Source organism: Zootoca vivipara, chromosome 5 (assembly GCF_965207765.1).
Source record: "Zootoca vivipara chromosome 5, rZooViv2.hap1.1, whole genome shotgun sequence".
In the NCBI taxonomy this organism is placed as follows: Eukaryota; Metazoa; Chordata; class Lepidosauria; order Squamata; family Lacertidae; genus Zootoca; species Zootoca vivipara.
The window spans coordinates 16,738,094-16,765,676 of NC_142588.1; the positions used below are offsets into that span (position 1 = coordinate 16,738,094).

General features: G+C 42.6%; 1 protein-coding gene across 14 annotated transcripts in view; it reads left to right on the forward strand.

The window, feature by feature from the left end:
- The window catches only part of ZMIZ1 (zinc finger MIZ-type containing 1), a 354,820-nt gene that overhangs the window by 294,582 nt on the left and 32,655 nt on the right, over positions 1-27,583 (forward strand). For 9 of the 14 annotated variants that reach the window (XM_088669487.1, XM_088669492.1, XM_088669491.1 and 6 more), the window contains 3 exons: positions 5,420-5,555; positions 22,315-22,383; positions 26,662-26,776. In XM_088669487.1, the coding sequence (XP_088525613.1) occupies positions 5,420-5,555; positions 22,315-22,383; positions 26,662-26,776 (320 nt within the window). The remainder of the gene's footprint in view (positions 1-5,419; positions 5,556-22,314; positions 22,384-26,661; positions 26,777-27,583) is intronic. The other 5 variants (XM_088669494.1, XM_088669496.1, XM_088669495.1 and 2 more) reach the window with 1 other exon arrangement.

A 27,583-nucleotide genomic window follows, 5' to 3' on the forward strand; every position in this document is an offset into this window, starting at 1 on the left:
TAAGACACCGTCTTATATTTATTTTTCCTCAAAAAAACACACGGAGGTTATTGTCAGGGGATGTCTTATTTTTTTATTAAGTATGGTACAGTTTAACCTACAAGGTTAAACTGCCTATCACTATGGCTTATTTTCGGGGTGTGGCTTATTTTTTTGGGTATGGCTTATTTTCGGAGAAACACGGTATCCTACATATGTATTAAAGATATGTAACAATTATTTTCTTCATCAAAGACAGATGCAAAACAGACATCAATTTTTCACACATCTTTAAATTTGGATGAAACTTTTGACAATGTTCTCAAGGACAAGAGGACACAAAGATTCTGCATCATTTTGGTTGGAGGGTGATAATGATAATTAGTATTTATATTGCACTTTTCCTAAGTACTAAAAGTGTTATTCATTTATTATCTTTGTCATTTATTCTGACTGTCCTATGAGGTAGGCCAGTATTTGTTGTTGGCATATGTCTGTCTCTGGGGACAATGGAGGAGTGCACCTTTGGGGGTGAAGGCAAACTTTTGGAAGTCCAGGCCTTCCAGGGGGTGGGGGGTGAACTGGAAGATGAACTAGAAATCATTCAAAGTTTTGTCCCAAAATGAATTTAATTCATCTTTAAAGGTAAAGGTAAAGATACCCATGACTGTAAGATCCAGTCGTGACCGACTCTGGGGTTGCGGCGCTCATCTCGCTCTATATGCTGAGGGAGCCGGCGTTTGTCCACAGACAGTTTTTCTGGGTCGTGGGCAGCATGACTAAGCTGCTTCTGGCAAACCAGAGCAGCGCACAGAAATGCCGTTTACCTTCGCCCCGGAGCAGTACCTATTTATCTACTTGCACTTTGACATGCTTTCAAACTGCTAGGTTGGCAGGAGCAGGGACCGAGCAACGGGAGCTCACCCCGTCGTGGGGATTCAAACCGCCGACCTTCTGATCGGCAAGCCCTAGGCTCTGTGGTTTAGACCACAGCACCACCCACATCTCCAATTCATCTTTAGTTCACCCCAAAATTATGGGTGGTAATCAACTAAATTGGGCCCACTAATTTCAGTAGATCTGCGCTGAATAAAACTTAGCTGACTACTGTACTACCCTGTAGGAAATATTTTCAGGTGTAGTTTAGAATTTTTGTTCATTCCGAGCATGACGCTCTTGTGGTTCAATACTACGGTACTTCAGTCTTGAGGTGGGGAATTGTAGATTTGAATTATAATTCTTGCCATCTATCAGAGAGGATGGGTCTGGCCTGGTCTTCTCTGTGGGCTTCTTGTTTTCTGTATGCAGGAGCATTATGCAATATGTGGCACAATCCATTAAAACCTGTACTATCTGACCCTTCCACTTTTCTATCTAGACAGGGTGATGAACCTTTAGATTCTTTCTTGCTTGACTGAAAATTGTACCTGTTTAGGCACAAAATAGATTTAATCTCTCCACCGATTGCTCCCCTTTTCATCTGTTTGACAAGCTGACAATATTTAATGTTGCATAGAGTAGATGTTTGTACACAAATAAGCTCTTTTTCCTTTCTTAATTCTCCCAAAATGAAACACTTATCCAGAACCATCAGTTAGCACCCCAAGTTTGACCATGTCTTGAGTTTTTATCAAGTGAAAAAACTTGGCCACCTCTTGTGCCTATCAACCTTGCAGATTATTTATTATAGGACTGTTTTTAAACTGTCAACCTTTCCCTGTCCTGTGACATACAGGGGAAACCTTGGTGGCTGAAAGATTGGGGTGGCCAGGGGGGTGGGGGGGGTGGAGATCAGGCTGTCTTTGTGTGCTTCAGCCAAAAGGACAACTTTCTTCATTTAAAGGAAGGCAGTCAAGAGGGAGATGGTTCTTAATGTTCAGTTCTGCAATGCCAAAGCAATGCAGCGTAGCAATGGGCTGAAATCCAGGCATTAAACTGCAGCAGAAAGTAGAGCTGAGAGGGTCCATCTGTAAAATCTGTGCTCCTGTTTTATAGGGGGGGAGGGGAACGCAGCTGCTTGGCTGCTCTGTGTGAGAAGGAGAAACTGACTGTTGGCACCATCTGCGGCTGTCCTTTGTGCTTGCTGCTTTATCTGTTCATTATAGTGTGATACTGAGTTTCTCGTGCTTTGAGTTTCAATGAGATGAGATGTGCCTAAATACAGTTGGGGCCTAAAAAGCGGCAGCTAAAGCATGCTAAAGATGAATAGAGTAATCTGCAAATTAATTTTCTGTTTGTTACATCTTACTGGAATGGGCAGAGCATGGTCATGTTCTTCAAAATCCAGCTGCACCAGATGGGTCTGTGTGTGGCCTGTGTGTATTCAATTTTCCTGAGCCACATGCAGCCTGGTACAGTGGAGGCAGGCTTCTGTAGCAGAGAGTGGTCTGGAAACTCTTACGTTTCCTCCCTGTCATTCTTCTGCAGCAGGGCAGTGGGAGAAGATAGGATAGGTTTTTGTTTCTGGTCTATGCTTGTTTAACGTTCAGTCACAAAGACTTTGGAGGAGGTGGAAAAGAGCAATAATGGCACCATTTCACATTTCAGTAGGGGGGAAGATTCTTTGCAGGGTTTCCAGTCCCACTATTAGATACAAAATAAAAAATATATAAAAATTCCTTCCAGTAGCACCTTAGAGGCCAACTAAGTTTGTCATTGGTATGAGCTTTCGTGTGCATGCACACTTCTTCAGATACCGAAACAGATACATGCACACGAAAGCTCATACCAATGAGAAACTTAGTTGGTCTCTAAGGTGCTACTGGAAGGAATTTTTAAATATTTTTTTATTTTGTTTTGACTACGACAGACCAACACGGCTACCAGTACCTACCTGTAACTAGAACTATTAGATACGTTCAGGATATAAATTACTCATGAAAAAAAGAAGAAAACCCTTTTAAGAGCATTGTTGCATTTACTGTTTTATGTCCCCTCATTATCACTGTGTAATTCCCACCCCCACACACATATTTTAAAAGAGATTTGTGGCTTTGGACCATTTTGTTGTTGATAAACTAAATTGTAATTATAACCAGGGAGCAGGCAAGAAATAAAGATGCTTTGGAGGAATAATCACATGTGGGTTGAATTCTGGGGGCCAAGGTTCCCTTCTCTCTCAAACTACCGGTAGTACACCTGACAAAAACTGAGAAAGAGTAGCCATTGAGGGCACAGGATACTGTTGCATTGGTTGTTGCCCTCTGTGGAGAGGCTGGCTTTCTTCAGTCTTTGCTGAGGACTAATGTAACTGAGAAACTCAGTTTTTGGAGTTGTTGCATTTACTGTAAATGCACTTCTGATTTGCTCATTTTAGCTGTTTTCAGTGTGCTTTTTAATGCCCTGGCATAACTATGGGCTCATAGTTAACATGGAGAGGCAATTTACGAAAATTTAAAATAAAATAACACCAGTTAAGTTGAGAGGCATGTGGTTCATGTTGCATTGAAGGACAGCAGAGTGGGAGATCTTGCAGAGCTCCTGTTGATTTCTGTGGTGCTTGTGCAAGAGAACTTCCCCAAGTACTTGTACTCCAGGACTGAGCCTTTACTAACACATGGAGGCCATTTTCCCCCACCATGGGTGTCATAATATTTCTGCCTTCATACAAATGTCCAGAAATCCCAGAAGTAAAAGATGGCAACGGGTAATTTCAATTTCTCTCTTCCCTGAAATTCTTCCTTTAACAAAAGCCAAACAGCCACCTACCACAAACATAGATGTATGATGCATCTACCTAAAGGAGGGCCATGCTGTGATGTTTCACGTTTCAGTTACAACATATATGAATGGGATATTTACTTTAATAGATATTGATCTCACCTTGTTTACCCTGGGTGAGGGGAAACTTTCCTTCAGCTAACCAGGTGGTATTCTGCTGTTGTCACTCCTTCTCCTGCTTTCCCCCTTGTCTGTCTCCCACTGAAAGCAGGTTTACTGGCACTCATTTGCAGATTCATGTCACAGAATCATTAGACTGCTTCCTCCTTTTATCTTTATTTGTCGAGAGCATTATATGCTCACATTTGAGGAAGAGCTCACCCCTTGCATCAAAGCTACACTTAAGATGGATGGTTTCCATTCGACATCACCATAATTGCGTTCAGCTTGTGTGGAGGTGCTCTGCATTTGCTTTTATGCCAACACTGGCTGCATTTACAGTTTTTCCAGAACACTTTGTTCATTTCTCCCCCTGCTTCCCCCCTCAGAACTCAAGTGGCCACAGTGTAATGTTAGATAGTGATTGTTATCTCCAGGCAACATAAAAGAGAGGGGAAAGAGGGAGGGCGAGTACCCTTTGTTGCTGGCACATTAGTAATAATGTGCCAGGGATAAAGGGTGAGCACAATTTGATCAAATGCTTGTTGACAGATTCCTTGGCTAATAGAGAGAAGGAGCTCAGTAGTTCTCTGTGCTTGGAATGCATTAGTCCAGAGCATAGTGTGCATGCTGTTTTTAAGGGATTAATCACTAAAAGTGCAGAGGGGATATAGAAATTCTAAAAGAAAGAAAAAACAGTGAGCTTCCTCACTGAGCAACCCCTTCAGATGTTATACCTACCCAGTTTTAAACTAGGGGCCAGCAACTAGTGAGATCAGCGTTTCTTAACTTCTTAATCAGTGGGCATGGTGGCATTTTCTCATATCCAAATCTGTCTGTGTGGGTTTGTGATGTCATCATGCTGACTGCATGATCTCTGGTGGTCTGGGACCATGTAGCTGGCAAGAAAATGATGCTGGAAGACATGGCAGTGGAAAATGGGGGGAGGGGAGTATCTTAGTAGTTGCCAAAGCCTTCCTTTCATGCTGAAAATAATTTGCATTCAAAAACTTGGCACAGCTCATGAAATCTAGTCATTTCTCAGGGTGCTAAACAGCATTTTTAAAAAAATTCTTTAAATAATAACTGGAGACTATTCTGATTTCAAATACTGTAAAGTGGTAAGGCTAGAAAGGACAGAAATGAAGGAAGAAGAGGGTTATGGTACACAGTTCTGGTGGACCAAGAAGGTTTTAATCACCAAGGCAAATGAAATTACAACAGAATACTTCAGGATAAACTTTAATAAATCAGTTTATATCAGAGATGAACCTGTGGTACTCTAGATCAGTGTTTCCCAACCAGTGTGCCTCCAGATGTTTGGGGACTACAACTCCTATCATTCCTGACCACTGGTCTTGCTAGCTAGGGATGATGGGAGTTGTAGTCCCAAAACATCTGGAGGCACACTGGTTGGGAAACACTGCTCTAGATGATCTTAAATCCCAGCTCCCATCAGTCCCTGCTACTATAGCCCAATGGTCAGGGGTGATGAGTTGCTTTTTTTTTGTAAGCGTTATACTGGTAAATATATAAATAATATTCTTATCCATATATGTGTGTGTTCGTGACTGTAATACACAATTCATTCTTCCAATCCCCTTTGTGTTTTTGTTTCCAGCGCTGCTCTCGTCGTGGTGTGAGGAGCTGGGACGACTCTTGCTACTGCGTCACCAGAAAAGTCGGCAAAACGACCCTCCTGGGAAGCTCCCCATGCAGCCACCCATGAGCTCCATGAAACCCTCCCTTTCACACAGGTGAGTCGCCCATGCAGGCCTTTGCCCTGCAACAGCACACACAGAATTAGTTACTGTGATCGGTGGTGTAACTGGAATGCCTGCTGCTAAGTAGGGAAAACAGCTGCATTTTATACACAGGAAAGAGCGATAGAAATCCAAGCATCTTCGGAAGCTTGGCTATAATTCTGCTACGTTTGCACCAGGCACTGGTGTGAAGTGCATGAGTATGTGTTCTGATCAACACATACTCATGTGAACCTCAGCCTCTTTGGATCCCACATTGCTGAATTCCTCTTACTTAGTAAATTATTTCTTATATTCTGATCTGTGTGGAATGGTCATGTTCAGATGTAATGGTGGCCAGGAATTATACTTGGGGAGATTAGCCAATGCACAAGTCGCTGCTCTCTTCCTGGAGTGGGGAAACAAACCCTGGAGCAGCTGGTTTAGTGTTAACATTTGAACCAGAGCTTATGGTTTGTTTCTCTCCAACAAACCATGAGTACTGATTCATTCATAACGTTAAACCAGCTGCTCCGGGTTATGTTTCCCTGCTCTAGGAAGTGAAGAGCCAAGTGGAGATCTCTTGAACTGCATTCATCAGCCAATTTCCCTAACCATGGATTTTGGCCAGCATTACAATCAGTATAGGGGGGTTATGGACAGGAGTGAGTGGCTCCAAATGCTTGCACTTTGGCACTTAAGATGGAAATTCAAGCTGGAGAAGAATTGACAGTTTTGCCCTGCATGGTTCTCCTCCTCCCACCCCAAACAAAGTTATGCAAGCTAATGGAGAGGCTTCACTCCATTTGCTTGTGTGGGAAGTTTATAAACCCTGCATGGCTGAAATCTGAGGATGTGGGAGGCAGGGAGGGTCCTCCCTCCACATGCTGAGGAAGAGGAGGAAAGGAGCCCCTCTTTCAGCCTCAGGTTTTGTTCCTGTAGGATTCCCCCATCCTAGTCAGTTTAAGCTAATGGAAGAAAACTAGCTTGTATAGGGGTGGGGTGGGCAGAGCAAATAATGTTCCTAAGATCTTGGATTGGGTTTGAAAAATAACCTGAGATATTCCCCTCCTAAATAAAAAGATCTCAGGTTTTCTTTCTGTTAATTCAAGGCGTTAAGAACTTGCTTATTTCAACATGGCACCCTCTTTTCCCTTTCTCTGCTCCATCCTTTGAGCAAACAAGCAGCTTGAGAGGGTCATTTGGAAAAGTAAGCTCTACCTGAAGCTTTCTGAATCATTTTTGTGTGATGTACCCCAAGAAAGCAGAGGTGAGGTCAGCAAGGAAGTGGGTCTGCAGCACCCTCCACTCTCATTTGGCTCTGCTCAGAGTCCTTGGCCACTCAGCTCACTAACACCTCTCTCTGCCTTTCTCTCTTGTATCACTTGCTTCCCCCTTATTTCCTGCTCTAGCTCCACCATCCACTTAGGCTCCTGCATTCCGCAGGACTAAGACCCTCCTGTTTTACTTGCTGATCCACAATCCCTCCATACACTTAACCCTTTCAGCAGCACAAGGTGGCCAGGTTACACCACAAGGCAGGAAGGGTCCCCACTTTAACACAGCACACATTGTCATGAGAGTCACTTAACCAAACCCATCAAATTTCCCTCTCTCTGTGGTCTTTTGTTACAAGCTTCTTGCTGAGGATATTCTGTGATCTCATTATAATTGTACTCAAAAGATCAGTGTTGTCCTTTTTTCCTGCTGCCTAGTCAAAGTTATCTGGATTCCCTCCCCTCTCTTTTGCCCCTTTCCTTCCCATGCACATTTGAGTGATGAGTGAAAAAAATAAGCAAGGACATAAGCTCCCAGGGGCATATTTATTGCATGTTTTCTTAAATACTCAAAAGTTACAGGAAAGAGACCCAGTTGCACAGTATGGAAGTGTGACGGTCCTTTTCTCCCTATATGTGTGGTGGTAGCTATAAGACAGGCATATGCAAACTCGGCCCTCCAGATGTTTTGGGACTACAATTCCCATCATCCCTGACCACTGGTTCAGTTAGCTAGGGATCATGGGAGTTGTAGTCCCAAAACATCTGGAGGGCCGAGTTTGCCTATGCCTTCTCTAAGACAAAGAATGCTTGGTGAACTGGCTAGAAGTAGGCAGCCAGGCAGATGCATGAATATAAAATACGTGAAATATGCCACAAATGTTGGTGGGTGCCTGGTAGGAGAATTGAGGGCCATGATCTCAAAGAAGTGTTATCCACATGTTCTAGATGACAGTTATATTAAAGAGTTCACAGTACTTCTTTCTAAGGATATTATAAATAGATAGATCTTTCAATTCTGAAAAAAATATGTACTTTTTAGTGCCCTGAAACCATCAATATGTTACAGTGACTTTCCAATTTTTGGTGACATTCACACATTCAGATTGACTGTCAGAGGCAAATCCTGTGAATATTTAAAAGCTCAAGAATACATCTTCAAATGTTGACAGTCACCTGTCAGCATGCAGTGGTGAATGTCTGAAAAGTGATGACATTTCTACATTTGGACATTCACACACATCATCTGAGATTATCAGCATTCACGTGAGAATAGTCTGTTCAGAGAAAACAGTCTCTGAAGTATTTTATGGTCCCCAGCTGAAGTGTAGATTTAAATTTTGGAGGCAGAGTTGCTTAGAAGACAAAGCTTTTCTGTAAATCTAGTAAGTTATCTTAAGAAAGAACTGGAAGTATTGGTTTTTTTAGGATTTGCACAGTCTTAAACTCAGAATAAATGTTCAAGTAACTTGTGGGATATGTGTACTGAGCTGTAGAAGGGGAAACAGAACTGAAAACAAACTGTGGCATGGGTATGCATTGATTTCATTGGATTGTATGTAAACTACATTGGGATCATTTGCAATTAAGGGCAATATAGTTTTTTTTAAAATTAAAACTGCTGAATTGTGCCCAGTATATTCCTTTTGAGCCTAAAAAATAATGAAAAGATGAAAAAGGAAGGTCTAGCATGTATATTTTGCATTTATATTGTACATTTGAAGTGTTCAGAACAATTCCCATGCATTATCTAAATTAGCCCCACATCAGCCGAGTCAGTTTGCAGAGGAGCATGAGAAGGCTTGTCTAAGACAAGAGAGTTTGTGGCAGAGACAATATTTTAACCAGGATGAATTTTATACCCAGCTCCAACTGCTTCAGCTACTACATGGTTTCTCTGCAGACCTTTGTGCATTTAGCATGAAGGTCTGAAGGGGATTTCTAAGTGCATTCCATTGAACCAGTACACAATCAGGAACATGATAAGACAGGGAAGGGAAGACTTGTAAGTTCAGAGACTTTGGGGGAAGGGTTTCTGTGCCCCACCCATAGTTCAACCTTTTGCATGGTCAGGCGAATACCTAGAAATGCCTAATGTGAACTCAATTGGTAGTAGGTAATTAGAGCATAATTTTCTGCCGAAATCAAGCTTTTAAAAATAATTGTAAATTAAAGAAGGCAGGCGCACACCAAACCTTGTCCTGGTTTCAACTAGAGCATCTACTTAGTAGTCATTCAGAACCATTCCTTACCCTATTGTGCTTTGTACACTTAGTAAGGTGCTTGTTGCAGCTTGTATAGCACATGTTAATGCTTTGCAGTGTCAGTAACAATGTCTGCAAACACACAGCTGCTCATTGCAGCATTTTCTGTTATCACAAGTCTTTTTTGGCTCCTTTTTTATCTCCTATCATCCCCAATTTTGCCTTCAATATTAATTAAATGGCAATTTCCTTACAACCAGTGATCGTATTTAGATGCTTTCTTAGAGAAATCAGAAATGATTAAAGTAAAGAGATGAAGGGTTTTTTAAATAAAAAAAATACAAGTGATTTGATTCCAGAGGTTTGATAAAATTAAATGGAAGTTGAAATTAACTACTAATTCAATTAGGGGCTTTATTATTAATTAGCATTATTAGCATTATTAGACATCCATGAAGTTCATCTGAAATATCATATAGGTGTTCTTTTCAAGCTTGAGGACAAGGAAGGGATTTTGGCTATTTCACTCCCTTTTGCTTTAATATTTTTGTACCAGTCCTAGGAAGAATCCATTTGATTATGTGGTTTGTGGAATCATATCTAGAACATAATAACCATTAAAAAAACCCAGAAAGAACCATGAACTGGAAATGGAACTGTATCTACAGCTAAAAAATTCCTTCAGTAGCACCTTAAAGACCAACTAAGTTTTTATTTTGGTATGAACTTTCATGTGCATGCACACTTCTTCAGATACCAGGTTGATGGACTTCCATTTCATGCGGCTCAATGTGGTGCCTTCCATAGTTCTGGTTACAGGTAGGTAGCTGTGTTGGTCTGAGTCGAAAGTTTTTATTTTGGTATGAGCTTTCGTGTGCATGCACACTTCTTCAGATACGCACACGAAAGCTCATACCAAAATAAAAACTTAGTTGGTCTTTAAGGTGCTACTGAAGGAATTTTAAAATTTTGTTTCGACTCAGACCAACACGGCTACCTACCTGTAACCTGTATCTACAGCTGACATCAGTGCTTACAATTCATAAGCTAAATCTAGACTTGCTGCATTCTCGTAATATGTAAACCATAGTTTACTTTAGTAAAATCATTTGATAAGCACCTGCTTCCCTCTTCCCTTTTCCTCGACTGATAGTGAAACTGAGAGGTTGCGTAGGTCTTGATTTGCAACACATTTGAGCCTACAGAAATCAAGTCCTTGCAATCATTCCTGCAAAGATGACACAGCCGTCTTGATTGCCAAGCTACCTACGTAGTACTTTTTGAAGGCTACTAGAAAAGGGTGGGCACAATTTGGCTAAAATTGAAAGTGGTTTTCATTAAGGTCCCGCTACATTCTCCCCCCCCCAAATAATAATAATAATAATAATAATAATAATAATAATAATAATAATAATACTGTAATAAGCCTTCTCTAGTCTCTAGCTTAATCAAGCAAGGAGAACATTAACTGAGAAGATTAATTTTGTTGGGTGAATAAATGTTAACTCCAAGAATACACTTATTTGGCGAAGGGGTAGGCTGCTTTGGTGCTTGTTGTTCATCTGTATTTTTTTTAAAGGGTGAGAAAGAAAATATTAAAGTATGGATTCTAATAATGAGCTGCAGCATTGTTAAATGGTTTCCTCTTATGGCCCAATTCTAGCTAGTTAGCAGTTTTGAGGACAGTAAGTGATTTGCAGTCAAGAAAAATGGTTATGTGAATCTAGTCATGGTTTTCCTTCACATGAAGTGATGCTCAGGCCCTTTTCAGACAAGAACACAACAAGAGTAATAATGTGTTGTGCATGCCCTATGTCTCCCCCTCATATCAAACACAAAGACCCATGTTTGCTTGAATGAGGAATCTACCTGTGTCTAAGTTGCAGATCAGATTAGGAACCAGGTGCAGATGGGACTGTCCCATTTCCTGACGACTCGTAACTCAGGGATTCAAGGGATGTAGTTGGGAGCTAAGGTGCAGAGCAGGACTGGCCCAAGATGTTTAGCCGCTGTAGGCAAAATGCCCCAATGATGTCTCCATCCCCACTATGCCAGCCCCTTCCCTGCTTCCAGCCCCACCACCGCAACTGCACCCTTGCCTTAAGCTGTGTGTGCGCTGCCACCACAACACAGCAACAAGGACACAGCAGTGAGGGCAACAGCACTATGGTGGCAGCATGGCTGAAGGCCCAGTGGGGCTGACAGCGGCACGGAAGGGGTCAGATCTGCCTGCCGAGGCAAATGGCTTCACCTTGCCAGAGTCTGGTAGGGATAGCACCTGGTGGGTCAAGAGCCACCCCTGGCTGTACACTGTGACTTAGGTTTGAATCTGGGGTGGGTGGGTGTTTATAGCAAAAGAGCAGGTCATGACAATAAAAATACATTATAAAATACCCCACAAAGTTAATTAAAAATCTTTAAAGCAGCAGGCAAAATGCAGTTCATTCATCTGTTCATTCATCAGATAAACCAGGTGGATCTATTTGGCTATGGACACACCCACCATTCCCAAAGGGCTGTAGGAAGAAGTATGTTTTCTGCTGATGCAGAAAACTAATCATTCAGATTTTAAGGGAAGAATATTCCACAGTTGGCTTGCCACCACCAAGAAGGCCCTGTTCCAAGTACCAGGTCCCCAGATTCCACATATAGCAAGAAGACCTTTCCTGGCAGATCTTAAATATTGGACTGGGCAATGCAGACATAATTGCCCCTTCAGATATTGGAGTCCCAGCACTTAGGACTTCATATGTCAACACTATAACTTTAAATTCTGCTTGGTAGCATATAGGAAGACAGCACATACCTTTTATAACTGGTGTGATGTAGCTGTGAGTGGCCAAATCAGTCTGGCAGTCGCAGTTTGCTCTGGCTGTGATCTCCAGGCCATTTTCAAGGGCAGCATCACATTGAGTGGATGTGGATCTGGGAGATCAGATTCCTACTCTGCCATGGAATTTCCTGCATGACCCTGGACTAGTCACACACCTTGAGCCCATTCCACCTCACAGGCTTGTTGTAAGGATAAAAATTGATAGCTCCCATATACCGGTATGTCACACTGAACTCATTGAAAGAACAGCACATGAAGTGGATGAATATGTAAATAAATACAAATACAAATAGAAATGTGATAATAGATTAATATTGGAAAGAACTGATTCCAATAAAATAGATTAATTAGCATGGCATGGCTGGGTTGGGGGGGGGGCAAAAACGCTAAATAATAGTTTCTTGTCTCTTCTTTTCAAAAGCTATTTTTGCTGGGTATTTTGGGCATGCATACTAGCATACTAGCTGGATTTACAGACACAAGTCCATCAAACCCTTCATTCATGCTGCCTGCTATACCTTCTCTGATTCACTCTCTGTAGTAGATCATCCTTCAGTTCCCTGGTTTCTGTGCAGAGCTTTTTTCTTCCTCCTCTCTCTCTGGTTTTGGAGGCAAAAAGAAAAACAAAACAAAACCCAGAAGTGGAATCTGTTTCAGTAGCTCCTTTCCTGATTGTTGTAGCAATTGCTGACCTCCAGGCACTATGAATAAACAGCAAAGCTGGGAACAAAAGGATTCTTCTGGCTGCCATTATCTCACATTAACATAGCAGAGGCACTGCGGTGTGAACAATGCCATTCCCATTCACCGATAATCAGTGAGTTCCTGGGCGTTTGGATTACCAAGGCAACAAGCAATGGTAGAATACTGGGTGGGTGTCTTGGTTTGGTTTTTAAAATTATTGTTATCCTCATTATTGAAGGATCAACTGGATAGAGATTCCTAAGGTATTTTGATAAGTACAAGTAAAATTAATGCCTTGCTACTTAACGGGGTAAACGGAGAAATTTCCTTTCAATGCTGGCACATGGGTTGAATAAATCATGGATGAAACAGGGCTGGCTGATGCTGTGAAATACAATAAAGATGAAATTGTGTATGTCAAGCTGCAAATGATTGCGAGGCATTTTTAGTTAGTGTCTTTGGAACACAGGTAACAGGTGGAATGTTAATAGCAGGTGGGATTTGTTGTAGAGGGGCTGTAGCAATGTGTGTATGTGTATAGTCTACCTGAATGCCGGAATTGAGTGCAACATTAGAATCTTTTTTTTGGAAGGGGAGTGATTCTATCCCATAATTTGAAAGTATGGTAATAAATAAATCCAATATCTGGGGTGCATTTTCTGTAACAACTCTCTTCCTTTCCAACATAGTTTTGTCATTTTCCTAGCATGCTGTGTATGTTTTTCTGTGTAGAGTTTACATGGGCACCAAGTGTATATGGGGTTTGCCTCAGCTATACACTCTTGGCTGGGCTCCAAAGAGTTATTTGGGGCACACTCAAGAACTTGGGCATGGCCACTGGCAGATGACTTCTTCGACTTTAAACAGCAGACACCTGTGCCATATCGCAAACTGCTTTTGAAAGCCCCTTTCAAAAGTGGAGACTGCTGTTTGAGAAACACAAGACCTTTGGTGCGTAGAACTAATTGTGCTGTTCTTTGGATCCCAACTGCTTTGCTTCCAAATCCAGAATAATCCAAACTGAGCTTCTAAATAAAACTTCAATCTCTTTCCCTAATCTAAATTTAGGAGGGCTGGGTTCTGCCATCTGCTTGCATGATTTATAGCATCTTATTCTCCAAATGGATTGCCTCACTGTACCAACAACCACTTTAGGTCAAGGTCTTTATTAGGGTCAACTAAAGTATCACAAAATGGTGAGAAACCTTTTGAGTTCTCCGTAAAATCAGGCTGGATGTTAAGCAAAGAAGGAAGATAGATGGGGTTGGGGGGGAAATAAGCTGCAGTGGTCACAGTGTTTAGAAAATGTTTAGTAACCCGGTTTCCAATGGAATGGTATACTCTTGCTTCAGTGCTCATACTTTTGCTTCATCATTGAAAACATTCTCTAATAGAGTGAGTTGGCAGACTTAGACCACAACCCAGTTCATTTTGTTTTCATGACTTTCCCCTAACTGTTAAGTTCCACGTTATCATTGAACTTTCACACAATGTAAAAGCCACTTTTGGAACTCTAGTGGAATATAGTGGAAGTTTAGTGCTTATTTCTGTGTTATTTGCCTCCAGAAAAAAACTGTGCAGATAATATGGAAAGGAGTGCTATATTCCACAATAGTTCCAGAAGTGAAATCTCAACAGAACTTCAGTTAGGGAAACATCATGGTGGATTAAATTGTCATGGGAATGCAGCCTTAGTCTCTACTAGGTGCTCTGCAGGTTACACCTAAGGATCGTAATGTTTGCATTGGTTACAGTGAGTTTGTTCTTGGCTACAGCTTGTGAGTGGTGAGGAGAGAGCTTAAGCACAAGCCCAGGTTTGAATGAGACTTCAACTCAGCATAGTGTAAGAGTAAAAAACACCAAGGGAGGAGTAATGTGGCTGCATACTGGGAGCAACCACATAGTTTCTCTGTCTGTGATGTGCAATGCGGAATTTGCTAACATAGCATACCTTACCACATAAGTCAAACATGTAAGTATTTCATCAAATACTGTGCTTAGGCTTTGTAGGTCTAAATCAGGCATCCCCAAACTTCGGCCCTCCAGACGTTTTGGACTACAATTCCCATCATCCCTGACCACTGGTCCTGTTAGCTAGGGATCATGGGAGTTGTAGGCCAAAACATCTAGAGGGCCGCAGTTTGGAGATGCCTGGTCTAAATACACCAAATCTTGAGGTCAAGGGGGTGTAAAGTTTTGAGCATTTTATGCAGTGGATAAAATATTGAACATGGTGAACCAAGAATCAAATACTTGCTCAGCCATGAAGTATTATCTTACTACATTTTTATCCTACTTTCCCTTCCAAGGAGCTCAGAGTGATGTACATGATTACATATTTATTTGCACAGGGAGAGGTAGAGGTATCATCTAGTGAGATTTATGGTTGAGTGATGATCTCCCTGGCCTAACTCTGTTATTGTACCCACAACACCACACCAGCTGTCCATCAGAATAGTGTGTGGCTTTTGACAACTCACTCTCTTACATCCTAGTCTCAGCTCAGAAGGTTGCTGGGAGGATAACAGAGATAAGGGTTGTAAACAGCTTTAGGAAAAGAATGCTATAGAAATAATTAGTTCAGATTGGGACTCAGAAGTCTCTATTATGAAGATTAAACAAAGTACATGTAAGAGACATGTGAATGAGTTTTACAGAAACAGTTTTATTTGCATATCTCTCACCTGCACATACAGGGAGGCAGGTGGCACTGTGGGTTAAACCACTGAGCCTAGGGCTTGCTGATCAGAAGGTCGGCGGTTCGAATCCCTGTGACGGGTTGAGCTCCCGTTGCTTGGTCCCAGCTCCTGCCAACCTAGCAGTTTGAAAGCACGTCAAAGTGCAAGTAGATAAATAGGTACCGCTACAGTGGGAAGGTAAACGGCGTTTCTGTGTGTTGCTCTGGTTCGCCAGAAGTGGCTTTGTCATGCTGGCCACATGACCTGGAAGCTGTACGCTGGCTACCTCGACCAATAAAGCGAGATGAGCGCCACAACCCCAGTCGGTCACAACTGGACCTAATGGTCAGGGGTCCCTTTACCTTTACACCTGCACATAGTAAAAAAAAAAGATTCCTCTTTTCATTTCATTGATAGATATCCTAAATTGTCCTTATTCTTATTGTCTTATACCACAATGTATGCCCTCATGTCTGTTTCTTCCACTCCACTCACACTAACTCAAGGATGAGCAGAGATTTCCTTCAAGGCAGGCAAAAATGTAGGCAGCTATGTTGATCTGTTGGGAGGGGGATCCAAAAAGAAGCACAGTAAAATATATATATATTTTAAAAAATATTTTTTTGCAAGAACAGCAAGAAGGAGGGAGAAGAAAAAGGTGTGTTTTTTTTAAGGGCCTTTTGAGGGTTTCCACTGCAATATGTGACTGCAGTAATACAGTGCAGCAGAGACAGCTTCTTTCTCACAGGATACCTTGGAGCAACAATCTTGCCATGAGGCAAGGTGAAGCCACCATTTTGAGGGGCAGACTTGGAGCAACAGAAGTTATAATCTACCAGAGTAGTTATCCTGAGCATTTTCCATTCGTTTTGTTAAGGCTTGTACAAGATGCTCTGCATGGGCACCAACATGTCCCGGACTGACCCTGCAAATGCCCAGATAACTCACTGCAGGCTAGAACCAGTCCCATGCAGATCACCCTTTGCCTTTCAGAAAGGTACTTAAAAGTCCAATACCTCAGGACCATTGGTTCAAATGAACTAAGCCATGTGCTGCAATGCAGTAGAAGACAACTTCCTCACCTCAGTCACTGCCTAGAGGAAAATTCTTCACTGCCCCCCTCCAAGTGTAAGAGTCTGACTCTAGGAATAGTCAAAAGGAATTCATCAATGGAATTCTTATCCTGGAACTCCCCACTTCAAAAAGCAGGCAGGGCCCCAAAGGCACAACAAGTAGCAGTGCCTTTCTTAGGGCACGTCAACACATATCTTTTACCTCCCCCCCCCACTCTCCAGGTACAGACCCATGCGCCAGGGCAAAAGAAAAAGAAAAGAAAAAGTGCTCAGACACAGACCTGCAAAGCCCAGACCTATGGCTAGAAATGTAGAACAAAGCAAAGTGTGGATGAGCCCTTAGTCACAGTTCTCATCATGCAGTATCTTAAGATGCTGGCAGGTTTGGTTAAGATATACCTGTTTCTCTTTAGTGAACAGGAAGGTTAATGTCCGGTGACTTTTCCAGCGTATTGGGTCAAGTCCATGTTTCAGGCATGTGTAAGTGAGAGCAAGTCAAGTGCAATTTGAATCTCACAATCATGAGAAATCTATTGACCTGGTTACAATAAAAGGTAAAGGGACCCCTGACCATTAGGTCCAGTCGTGACCGACTCTGGGGTTGCGCGCTCATCTCGCATTATTGGCCGAGGTCGCCGGCGTACAGCTTCCAGGTCATGTGGCCAGCATGACAAAGCCGCTTCTGGCAAACCAGAGCAGCACACGGAAACGCTGTTTACCTTCCCGCTGGAGTGGTACCTATTTATTTACTTGCACTTTGACGTGCTTTTGAAATGCTAGGTGGGCAGGAGCTGGGACCAAGCAACGGGAGCTCACCCCGTCACAGGGATTCGAACCGCCGACCTTCTGATCAGCAAGCCCTAGGCTCAGTGGTTTAACCACAGCGCCACCTGGGTCCCTTTCAGGCATGTGTAAGTGAGAGCAAGTCAAGTGCAATTTGAATCTCACAATCATGAGAAATCTATTGACCTGGTTACCATACATCACAGTTAATAGAGGTCTGGTTTCTTAGTTGCTGTCAGTGTACAGATAATTCCATCATTTCTTTCCTGAAGTCAGTTTACTCTTCCTCTGAAACTTTAGAGCACAGTTGGAATTTCTTAAAAGGAATGTATGATGTACTACCGTAGTAGCAGGAACAGTTAAATGGTGCAGAAAAATTTAAATTAGCTTGCTTCTGGTATGTTGTAGTTCACTGCAGTTCATTTTTGAGGTGTATATGAAGAGCTTTTCAGAAGAGTCAGTATATGTTGCTTTATTATAAACGTGCAAGATGACCCGTAAATGATGGGAATGTTTGAAGGCTGCAGCATTAAAAATCTGAAGTTTTCAGATATGTAACTAGTGAGATGAACACAATGGAGAGGGTGGTTTATTGAGTGCTGCTGTCAGTGTGCCCTTAACTCTATATTGAGAAACTTTCTTCATTGCTATTCCTAGTAGGATTGGGCTCTTCCAACTGAAGGGTAATATAACTACTAAATAAATTAAAAATACATCTTCCAAACAATAGTTTGTTACCTTACTTTTTCTCTCAGGTTGTGAGGTTTGTCTGCTGACCTTTTTTTAAGGATAGAAGAGTATCCGATTCTACCATTGACCGTCAAATGCAGCAGAAGTGGTTTTCAGGCTTTCTTGCTTTAGATAACAGACCCATACATCTACAAAGGAACCACTACATTTTTCTGAAGATTCTGAAGGATATTTTAAAGCAGTGTTTCCCAAATGGGGGCCATATGGCCCTCGGGGGGGGGGCAGGATATTCCAAGGGGCCCACAGGTGAAAAATGTGTGAAGGGGTGGCACAGCACAAGGCTAGGGAGTCACAGACAGAAGTGAGAAGTGAAGGGGGGGAATCATTTAAATCCTGATTGGCTGGCTATCTGCTTGGCCAATCACAAGCATGTAAGGGGGCAGCACACCAGGGCCCAACGCTCCTTTTTGCCATGTGAGTTTTCTTGGAGCAGTCCTAGTTTGTTTCCAGCAGGAGAGGGCGATCGCTGAGGCTTCTGTTTTGACCAGTAGAGCCCGCGATCCAGAACCCCCAAGTCAGGTGGGTTGTTGCTGCCACCAGTGCTGGGCGGATGTTGCCAAGGGGCACAGGGCCCATTGACAGCGTAGGCCAGGCTTTGCAAGGCGCGTGGTGAAATCCACCCCAGCACCTAGCCGAGTGGGGTCGTCTGGTGCTGCTAACTTGCATCTATAAATAACTAAGTGTCTACTCAGAAGAAAGCTGCACTGAGTTCAGTGGGCCTTACTCCCAGGTAAGGGTGTGGAGGGCTATAGTGTTTTATCTAGGCAGCCAGGGCTCCTCTGGATGACAAGATCTTTTTCTACCAGGTCAGTGAGGACTGCTTGCTTTTTAAAATTCTCCCATATATACAGAACTCCCTGTGTGCCTTTTGGACTGTATCTGTAGATTTCCACCTCCATGTCAAATAACCACAGAGCCTTGGGCTTGCTGATTGGAAGGTCAGCAATTCGAATCCCCGCGACGGGGTGAGCTCCCGTTGTTCAGTCCCTGCTCCTGCCAACCTAGCAGTTCGAAAGCACATCAAGTGCAAGTAGATAAATAGGTACCGCTCCAGCAGGAAGGTAAACACCTTTTCCGTACACTGCTCTGGTTTGCCAGAAGCGGCTTAGTCATGCTGGCCACATGACCTGGAAGCTGTCGCCGGCTCCCTTGGCCTATATAGTGAGATGAGCACCACAACCCCAGTCATCCGTGACTGGACCTAATGGTCAGGGGTACCTTTACCTTTACTTTTTATAATACATGGAAGATGGATCTCCCTTGGGAGGTTGTGGACCCCTTTCTTTGGGGTTTCTAAGCAGAGGTTGGATGGCCATCTGTCATGGATGCATTAGCTGTGTTTCCTACATTGCAGGGGGTTGCACTAGAAAGTTGACCCTTCCAGCTCTGTGATTCTATGTTTTTCTGCTTCGACAATATTTCATTATGTTCCTATCATTTTATGTAACTGTATTTTGTATAAATTATTTTAAAATATATATAAAATGTTCTATTTACAAACAAAACATTTAAATTGCTACCTTTCTATCGGTAGGGCAGGCGCATGGGCGCAGCCAGGATTTTTGTTGGGGGGTGGGCAGAACCTCAGATTTGTATCGATTTTTACTACTGGGGACAGCTACCCTGCCCCCCTTGGCTATGCTGAAAGGGGCCCACGGTCAGAAAAGGGTTGGGAAACACTGTTTTAAAGTATGCACATAGGACATTGCCCAGGCCCGTTTTTGTTAGGGAGGCCCCTTGAATGAAGCATGCTACCAAAAAAATCTCATGTGGCTCTGCATGGCAGGGATGGCTTTGGTTGTGATAAAGAAGTTGTCTTGGGCAGCTTGCCCACGTTTCCTGATTTTCTCATTGAAGATCTCTAGAGGTCCCCAGAACACAGTTTGAAAAACACAGCAATAAAGAACCAAGCTTTTGAAGCTTTCAGTGGTTTTTAAAAGATGGAGTCTTGACAAGTACAATTTTTTCTCAGTCCTGCAGCGGTAGTATGACATGTCAAGCTGCATGCGCCAAAGTTTCCTCTTGTGCACAACTGGTACAGAGACAAGAGAAATGTCTTCTGTAGCATCTTGTCATCTAAGCCCCCGTTCTGGTATTATCCTGGCAGCAAGGAAGCTGCTGCTTTTCATGCCGCCCTAATAATGCCTGGAGCCTGGGAGGAGTCAGGGATTCGGCTACCGGTAGTTCCTACACCAATGTTTCCTTCCTGGGAGCTGTGAGAAGGAGCTGCCTCATTGTCCTCTTCACACGATTAGGATTCCCAGCATAAAAGGAGCAGTGCAAGGAGGCAATTTCAGAAGGGACTCTACATTTACCCCTTTGCAACAGGATGTACTACAGAGCACCCCAAGGTCCTCACCTGAGCTCAGTGCATTTGAGTAGGGTGAGGAAGGGACGTAATACATGCATAAAGGTTTCTAGTAATTTATAAATTTTATTTAGACACAAAAGGGATGAGGGCAGTATTTAACCTCACAACAATGTTGTGAGAGGAGTTAGGCGAAGAAAAGGTGAGTCACCCACAACACATCATAGATTTGAACCCAAGTCTCTTGGGTCAAAGTTCAACACACTAAGCAATACACCACACTGGCTCTCCTCAAAGTTAATTGGATTACAGTTAGTTTTATCTTATATTGGCAGGTTTCTTATAGTTCAGTTCTTTAGAATGATTTTTTTTTATGTCAAGTCCCTGTTGAACACTGTAGTCTAGTATAGCTGGTCTGGTCACAGTACACTGGTTTCAATCAATGGCATATGATGCATAAGGGAGAGATGTGTCTTCTTCGGCTATACCTGGTATCCCCATGGATCTGGCATGGGGATCAGGTCCACCCTAGTGCTCACTTTGTCCTCTACCTTTTCCCTGGCCTCCTTTCCTAGTTCTCTCTCTCTCCCCTAACCTCCCATCCTGCTGTCCCTCTATCAAGCTCTCACTTTGGAGTCAGCGGCTGTAGCTCAGAGGCAGCCCATGCCTTGCACATGGAATGTCCCTCGTTCAATCCCTGGCATTTCCAATTCCAGATATCGGGTATCAAGGCTGTGGGAGAGCCATTACTGAAACACTGGAGAGCTGCTGTCAATGAGAGTAGTCAACACTGGGCAAGATCAGCCAATGGTCAGACTCTGTATTAGGCAGATTTACATGCTTATATGCTCAACTGGTCTGTCATACACTCTAGTCCTCTGTGCTGTTTCTCGCTTTGCTTCTGAGAAAGCCTCGTCTTCTAGGCACACCAGGCAGGGTGAGAACGATGGCATAATCACTTCACTGGGCCTTTCAGAATGCTCTGCACTCCAGCACATGCCTGTCTGAGCCAGCCTCTGGCACCAGCCCGCACAGTTACAGATTAACTCTACTCTCCAATTGTTTTACTACCTGCATTACTTATTTCCCCATCAGAGCTGCTAAGTGGTTAATGTCCAGTGTTGTGACTCTGAGATTAATACTGTTTTTCACAGATGCAGGGGTCTTTGGGAATGTCAGATTTCTCGTGCATCTATTCACATAGTCTGCAGTTTAAAACAGCAATCCCAATATTTCTTTCAAAGTGCTTCCCTTGTGTCTTGGGGCAGAAGTACATATTCTGGAAGCTGCCCAGGTAGGCAGGGTATAAAGAATAAAATTATTATTATGAGCAAGATGATAGGCATCCCTATGTCAAGTACTCTCCCTTCATACCTGTAACATGTAGAAATGATAGCCTTGTGTCATGGTTGCAGCATTCTGTGTCTTTCTTCACCCCCAGTCCATGCTGGCAGCGCCGGATTTAGGGTTGTGCAGGATGTTCTTCTGCACAGGGCGTGCAAAATGGCAACAACAATTTATACTAGTACCTACTGAGAAGATCAATTTAAAAAGCAACTGCACTAAAAGTAATTACTGCAAAAATAATAAATATTTGGGGGGAGGGCGCCAAATTTTGCCCTTACTCAGGGCACCGTATTACCAAAGTCTGCCCCTGCTGCTTTCAAATGCAGGGAGGTGCACATGATGATGCCATGACATGGAATAAGCAATATTATATGTTGCAGGAAAAAACTCAATGTGAATATGGTATTTTCAGAATATCACCCCCACGCCCCCTGTATTGTATAGATACATATCAGACTGTAGCTTATTCTTTGTGTGTTAGTGAGTATGTAACAAAATATTAGCAATTTATCTAGCTTTGTGATTTGCTAATGTGCTCCTTTTCCTCTTTGGTGGTAAAGTAACAGAGGCTGATTAGATAATACTGCAATTTTCCTGTTTGAAAGCAAAAATAAGTTGGATGAAGTGAGGAAAGCCAAGGGTGTGGGTGTGTGGGTGTGTGTGTGTGCATGTGTGTGTGCTTGCCTGCCCATTGTCTGGAGTAGCTATAAGCATAACTTAGCCCCAGGTCATAGATGACATCATTGTGAGGACCACATGCAAAACAGGGTAATCAATGTGCTTTGTTAGGGCTTTCAATATTTATTCTGGACCTACACTTTCCCTTCTGATTCATAGGTGCATATGTGACGGCTGCCATCTTGACAGACCCCAGAGATTGAAACGGGGACCTCCAGAGCTGAAAGCGTGAGTCTCTACAGCTTGCGCTAAAGAGCCAGGCTCTGAAATAGGCTGTAAAAGACTCCCTTGTTCTCTGTGGATTAGCCACAGAAAGGGATAGTTCATATACTAAGATAGATTTACCCGTAGCTATTCGTCCCCAGGTTCTTCCCCTGCATTTAGTGCTTCAGGAACAGTTCTCTGCAGTGCTCTGTCCTTTGATAGCTCCCTCTTTGTACCACCAAATCCATGCTTTATGTTTCAATCCTAAGGAAACTCACCTTTACTCCTCCTGCCTTTACTCCTTCACTGGCATTACCAGTGGGGCATGTGGGTAAACAGCACCAGAGCAAAAGGCTGCTTTTGGATCAAAGCTGTTTTCATAGACAAGATGTGCCAATGTGAATATGGAACAGTTACAGTTACTGTACACAAAGTCAGACAGAAATGTCCCAAGGACATTTCAGTTAGGGTGGGGTAGTTGTTTAATAATTGAGACTTGTGTCTTGCCCTGTCACTAAGCCCCAGAGGGAGAAACAACATTTTTACTTCACTTATCTTCACATGATAGTTCTGTGATGAGATGGGTCACCATTATTTATGCTATACACATAGAACTAACTAAACCTGGGAAGGGATTTTTTTAAAAGGCTATTCACTAAGTCTAGGGTTGCCTAGGGATTTGAATCCAGGTCCCCTGATTCCACCTTCCAGTCCATGACCACTGGAGTTTTCTTAGCTGATTTTGGGAAGTTTAAGGAGCTGTGCTTACCCTCAGTGCATCTTGTTAGCATGAGACTCCCAGCAAACCGCCTAGCAGGTAATTGCAGGATTGGGGTATTAAAGAACAGAACCACAGTAAATGTGGGCATTGTGAAGAGGAACTGCAGAATATGTGAAAGCATTACCACCCTACAGTTAAGCATATAGACACTAGAGCGTTCTATAAAAGAATCAAGGAAACGCCGGTTGCAGTGACACTTAAGAGACTCAGACTGATAGAACGCATTATGCTGCCAAATTAAATTTCCGAAGGCTAGGTGCCTCTTCTCAAAAAGCAGAGTTGGGAGACAAAAGTTGTGTGTGGAAGTGGGGCTTCCATACCCCCAAACACCCCCTTCCATTCCCCTTGCACCCCGCTCCCTTGGTTTGCCCCTTGCCAATGTTCTAGACCAGTGGTTCCCAATTGGTGGTCCGCAGACTGCAGGGGGTCCATGGCACTAGTCACATAACAAAAGCTACTATAGAGATATCAAAATTTGCAAAAGTAGTGGTTCCATGGCTTGGCTTATGAAAAACAGGGGGGGGGGCACAGAACTTAGCTTATTGGAAACCACTGTTCTAGACACGTGATTGAAACATGATGCTGACACTCCAGCTGAGAAAAAAATGGCAGGGAGAATTGCAGTGGGGAAGTAGCTGGCAGGGAAAGTTACTCCTTCAGTGGAGAAGCAGCAGCTAGGAGGCTGAAAAGTGAATTGGCTGTAACGTATGGTCCCAGACGATGAGGAAAACTAATGTCCCAGCTGACTGCAAGCGAATACTGTACTTTGTTCTTGATCTTGCAGTTTCTTTAATTGTTTGATTTTAGTGCTGGAAGGATTTTGCTACGTTTTCATAAAATCACACTGTGGTATAAAAACTAGTATCCTGATTCTTGGCACATTTACTTGATATCTTTTACTAGATAGCAAGTTTCAGTATTCACAGTGCAACCTATTTCCATGTTGTGTGCAGTATTCCCTAGGTAAAGCTTAGTCTGAGAATGAGGGTCTAAATAAAAGTGTTGACAGACTAACAGATTATTTTCAGTCCTTGGGGTCTCCTGTAGCTTCATCATAGCAACACCTATTAGAAGTCTCAGGTTGCATTAAAGTGGTTGTCTTCAACCTTTCTGTTCACCTCTAGCCCCAATCTGCAACATGGAGCCCACATTTATGTTTTCTCTTTCTTTCCTTTTTCTTAAAAAAAAGAAAAGATGGTTGTGATGATGCCATTGGTACAATCCACTTCAGGTTACACAAGTTGAAAGCCAGTGTCTTTATGCTTATTTAGGTTAGAAAATTATCCACAATAGCATTGTCCTCCAAAGGAAAGTTAATGTTAAAACTTCCCCCATTGTTACTCTTGAGAAGTCAGCCTGTTTTAAGTTTTGGAGGAAGCTAAGCACCTTTTAAATTGTGTTTCTGTTCCCATTGCATCCCCTCCAGTCATGCACAATATCCATTTCAAAGGGATGCCCTCAAAATAAACATTTGCATTCTTAATTGTGTATCATGGTTAAGAAGATGTTTCAGATCCAGTTTGTTTATTCCATTTGTATTGTTACTTTTGTTTTTGTCCATTGCTCATTTTCAACAGGTAGGACCTGCTAGGTCAATTTTGATTATGAGTTGTTGCCATGTTTGGATCCCCATGCCGTGTACAAATAAAACTTAACCGCTGGTTTTTAATTTTTACACATAAACTCTCATTCCCAAGCTTTATGTAACACACATTTTGAGTAGGAGTGTTTCCATTATCTGTAATAAACAGCCTCAAGTGCTCCAGCACTGGAAATCATAGCAACCAAAGTTAGCAGAATTGTACTTCAACAAAAAGATAGCCTGACTTTGCCCAGCACCATAACCCCTGTATTAATTCATCACATTCATATCTATCTTCAAAGATTATTTAATTTATACGTATTGGAAAGCTTGAAATTTTATATTTTACATTCCTGTGTTAATGGCTTGCACCTATTTAAGTTTAAAAATATGATATGCAGGTATGCCAATTAATGCAGAGCAGGTGCACATCAAAGACCAAGCTGTAGGTTGCAGGTTTTGAGAATAAATAAATAATAATACATTTACAGGTGGATATAGTGCCTGCAGGCATGGTCTGTTCACATCTGCAGGTACAGCACTTGTGCATGGAGGGTCCCAAGACAGCATCCTACAGCCCTGATTTCCTTTCCCATTTATGTGTGAACAGGCAGCATGATGAGATGTTAGGAGAATATTGGGCTTCTTATGTCCACCATCCAACTCTCTTTTGTGCCTGATACAAGAGGAGGGAGGTGAGAGACGCATGCAAGCCTCCTGTTCTCCCTAATATCCCATCAGATTGACTGTGCACATGCCTGTAGATTTGGTGCACCAGGAAGCTCTCTTGAGCTGTATTAGAATCAACCATACATCTAGGTCCTGCTTGTGATGCAAATGGATTGTGACATTTGTAGAGTTTTCTACCATATTTGATCACCTATGTAGCAAGGTCATGGGGATTTTTTTAGAGTATGTTCTTTATATCAACCTAAGCTCACAGAAAGAGAGGCTAGATCTATTTAGCTGTATGCATGAATATAATTTATCGGGGGGGGGGGCAGATAATCCTGGCTATCCTATGTCACAAAATATGTAATTTTATTACATCAGGGTTTTATAGTAATAAAAGCTTTTATGCAGTGTTTTTCGAATGTCCAAAGTGCTTTGAATATATTTTATCTCAGTATACGTACAACAACCCCTGTAAGGCAGGTCAGTGTTGTTATCCCCAGATTGCTGATTCGGGACGATGGACCAAAAGAGAAAAGACCCTTACCTAGTAAATTCATTGCACTTCCTGTTTCACAGCTGATTCTTACTCTGTGTACCACAGTAGCTCTCATAGAACACTAATAGGGGTTTTTGGGTGTGCTGCTTATGCAACGTGTGAGAGGATGCCCTCTGAATTCTAATTTTAGCTCATGTAGCAACTGCTGTTCCTTTAAAGGATTGCTGTGAGCCAGTGCAGGAAGAAAGAGCTGGAGTCTAGACCTGATTGAGCTGGGACAAGGGAGCTAAAGCCATGGTGGCTCAAGAGCTTAAAAATAAATGACATTGCCAAAGCAAATGTATCCAAGCATCCACTTTGCTTCATGTGTTGCTTCAGTTGCTAAAAATCCACTTTCGCAAATTTATTGCCATTTGCTACTTCTGCAGGTAGCATAGTTTCAAAAGTGAAACTCTTCATGCTTCAACTAATTTCATTGCCATTCACCTCCATAATCATTGTCATATGCATTTGTGCTTCACTGTCAAACGTATTTCTTCCCTTCGCTGATGCAAAAGCAATTGCTCTCCTTGCAACCAAACAGAAGCTATTAACTTTGTAAATGTTATCACTGTCAGGCAGTTCACCAAGTTAGTGTATTGGCTGGGGAATGAAAATTAAAAGATTGCTCTTCCCACCCAGCCCAAGCACTCCTTTAAATTATAAAGTATGACTTTATATACTAGGTGTATCTCTTCTCCCCCCCCCTCCCCATTTTCTTTTTTGCAGTGATGGGACTTTCCCGTATGATTCTGTTCCTTGGCAGCAAAACACCAATCAACCACCAGGCTCCCTGTCAGTGGTCACTACAGTATGGGGTGTGACTAACACCTCCCAGAGCCAGGTAAGCTTCATTTTGTGGCTTCTCTCCTCGGTAACCATTCTTTGGATCAGAACGCTGGAGGCTGGAAAAAATAATTCCTGGGCCCTAGGAGGCTGGAGGGATTGTTTGGTTTGCATTAAACCTACCAAGTTCACGTGTCTGAAACAAAACATAGCTATCCTATGAAATTTGTGCTTCTCCAAATCTTGTGACACACTTCTCCAATTCATTGTAGGAAGTGCACACAGAGATGTGCATGTTTAACATGATGAAAATGCATTATATGGGGAAATTGCTTGCAAAGATGTGTATATTAGAAAAAGGAAAACTGCAAAGTGACTGGAAAAACCATCCATCTCTACTGGGCCTAAATTTGGCTTTCAAACAAGGCCTGCCCGCCCATAAGGCAGGCTGAGACAGCTGCCTTGGGCAGCTTCCAGCAGTATCCCACCAAAATCTTGCGAAATCTCGTGTACTCTGTGAGATCTTGACCAGCGTCATCGCTTTGTGGTTACTGCTGTGTGACCCTGGTAAGGGAGGCAGTGGCAGTGGCAGGGTAGGGTGACCCCTTCCCATTTCACTGAAGGCAGCGAATCAAGGCACATCCATGCTTTCAAAGGCAACAATAGTCCTGTGCCCTTAGGATCTTTCAGTGCAGGTGTGGGCAGAAGGTAGACCACTGTCCAGCAGGGATTTCAAGTGGATAACCTAGTAATTGCTGGTTGATGGGATTTAAAAATAAAATAAAGCTGCACTGGGTGGATCTTAATCTTATTCTGCAACACATTCCTTACGTTCTGAAGCAAGAGTGATCACTTAATCCCAATT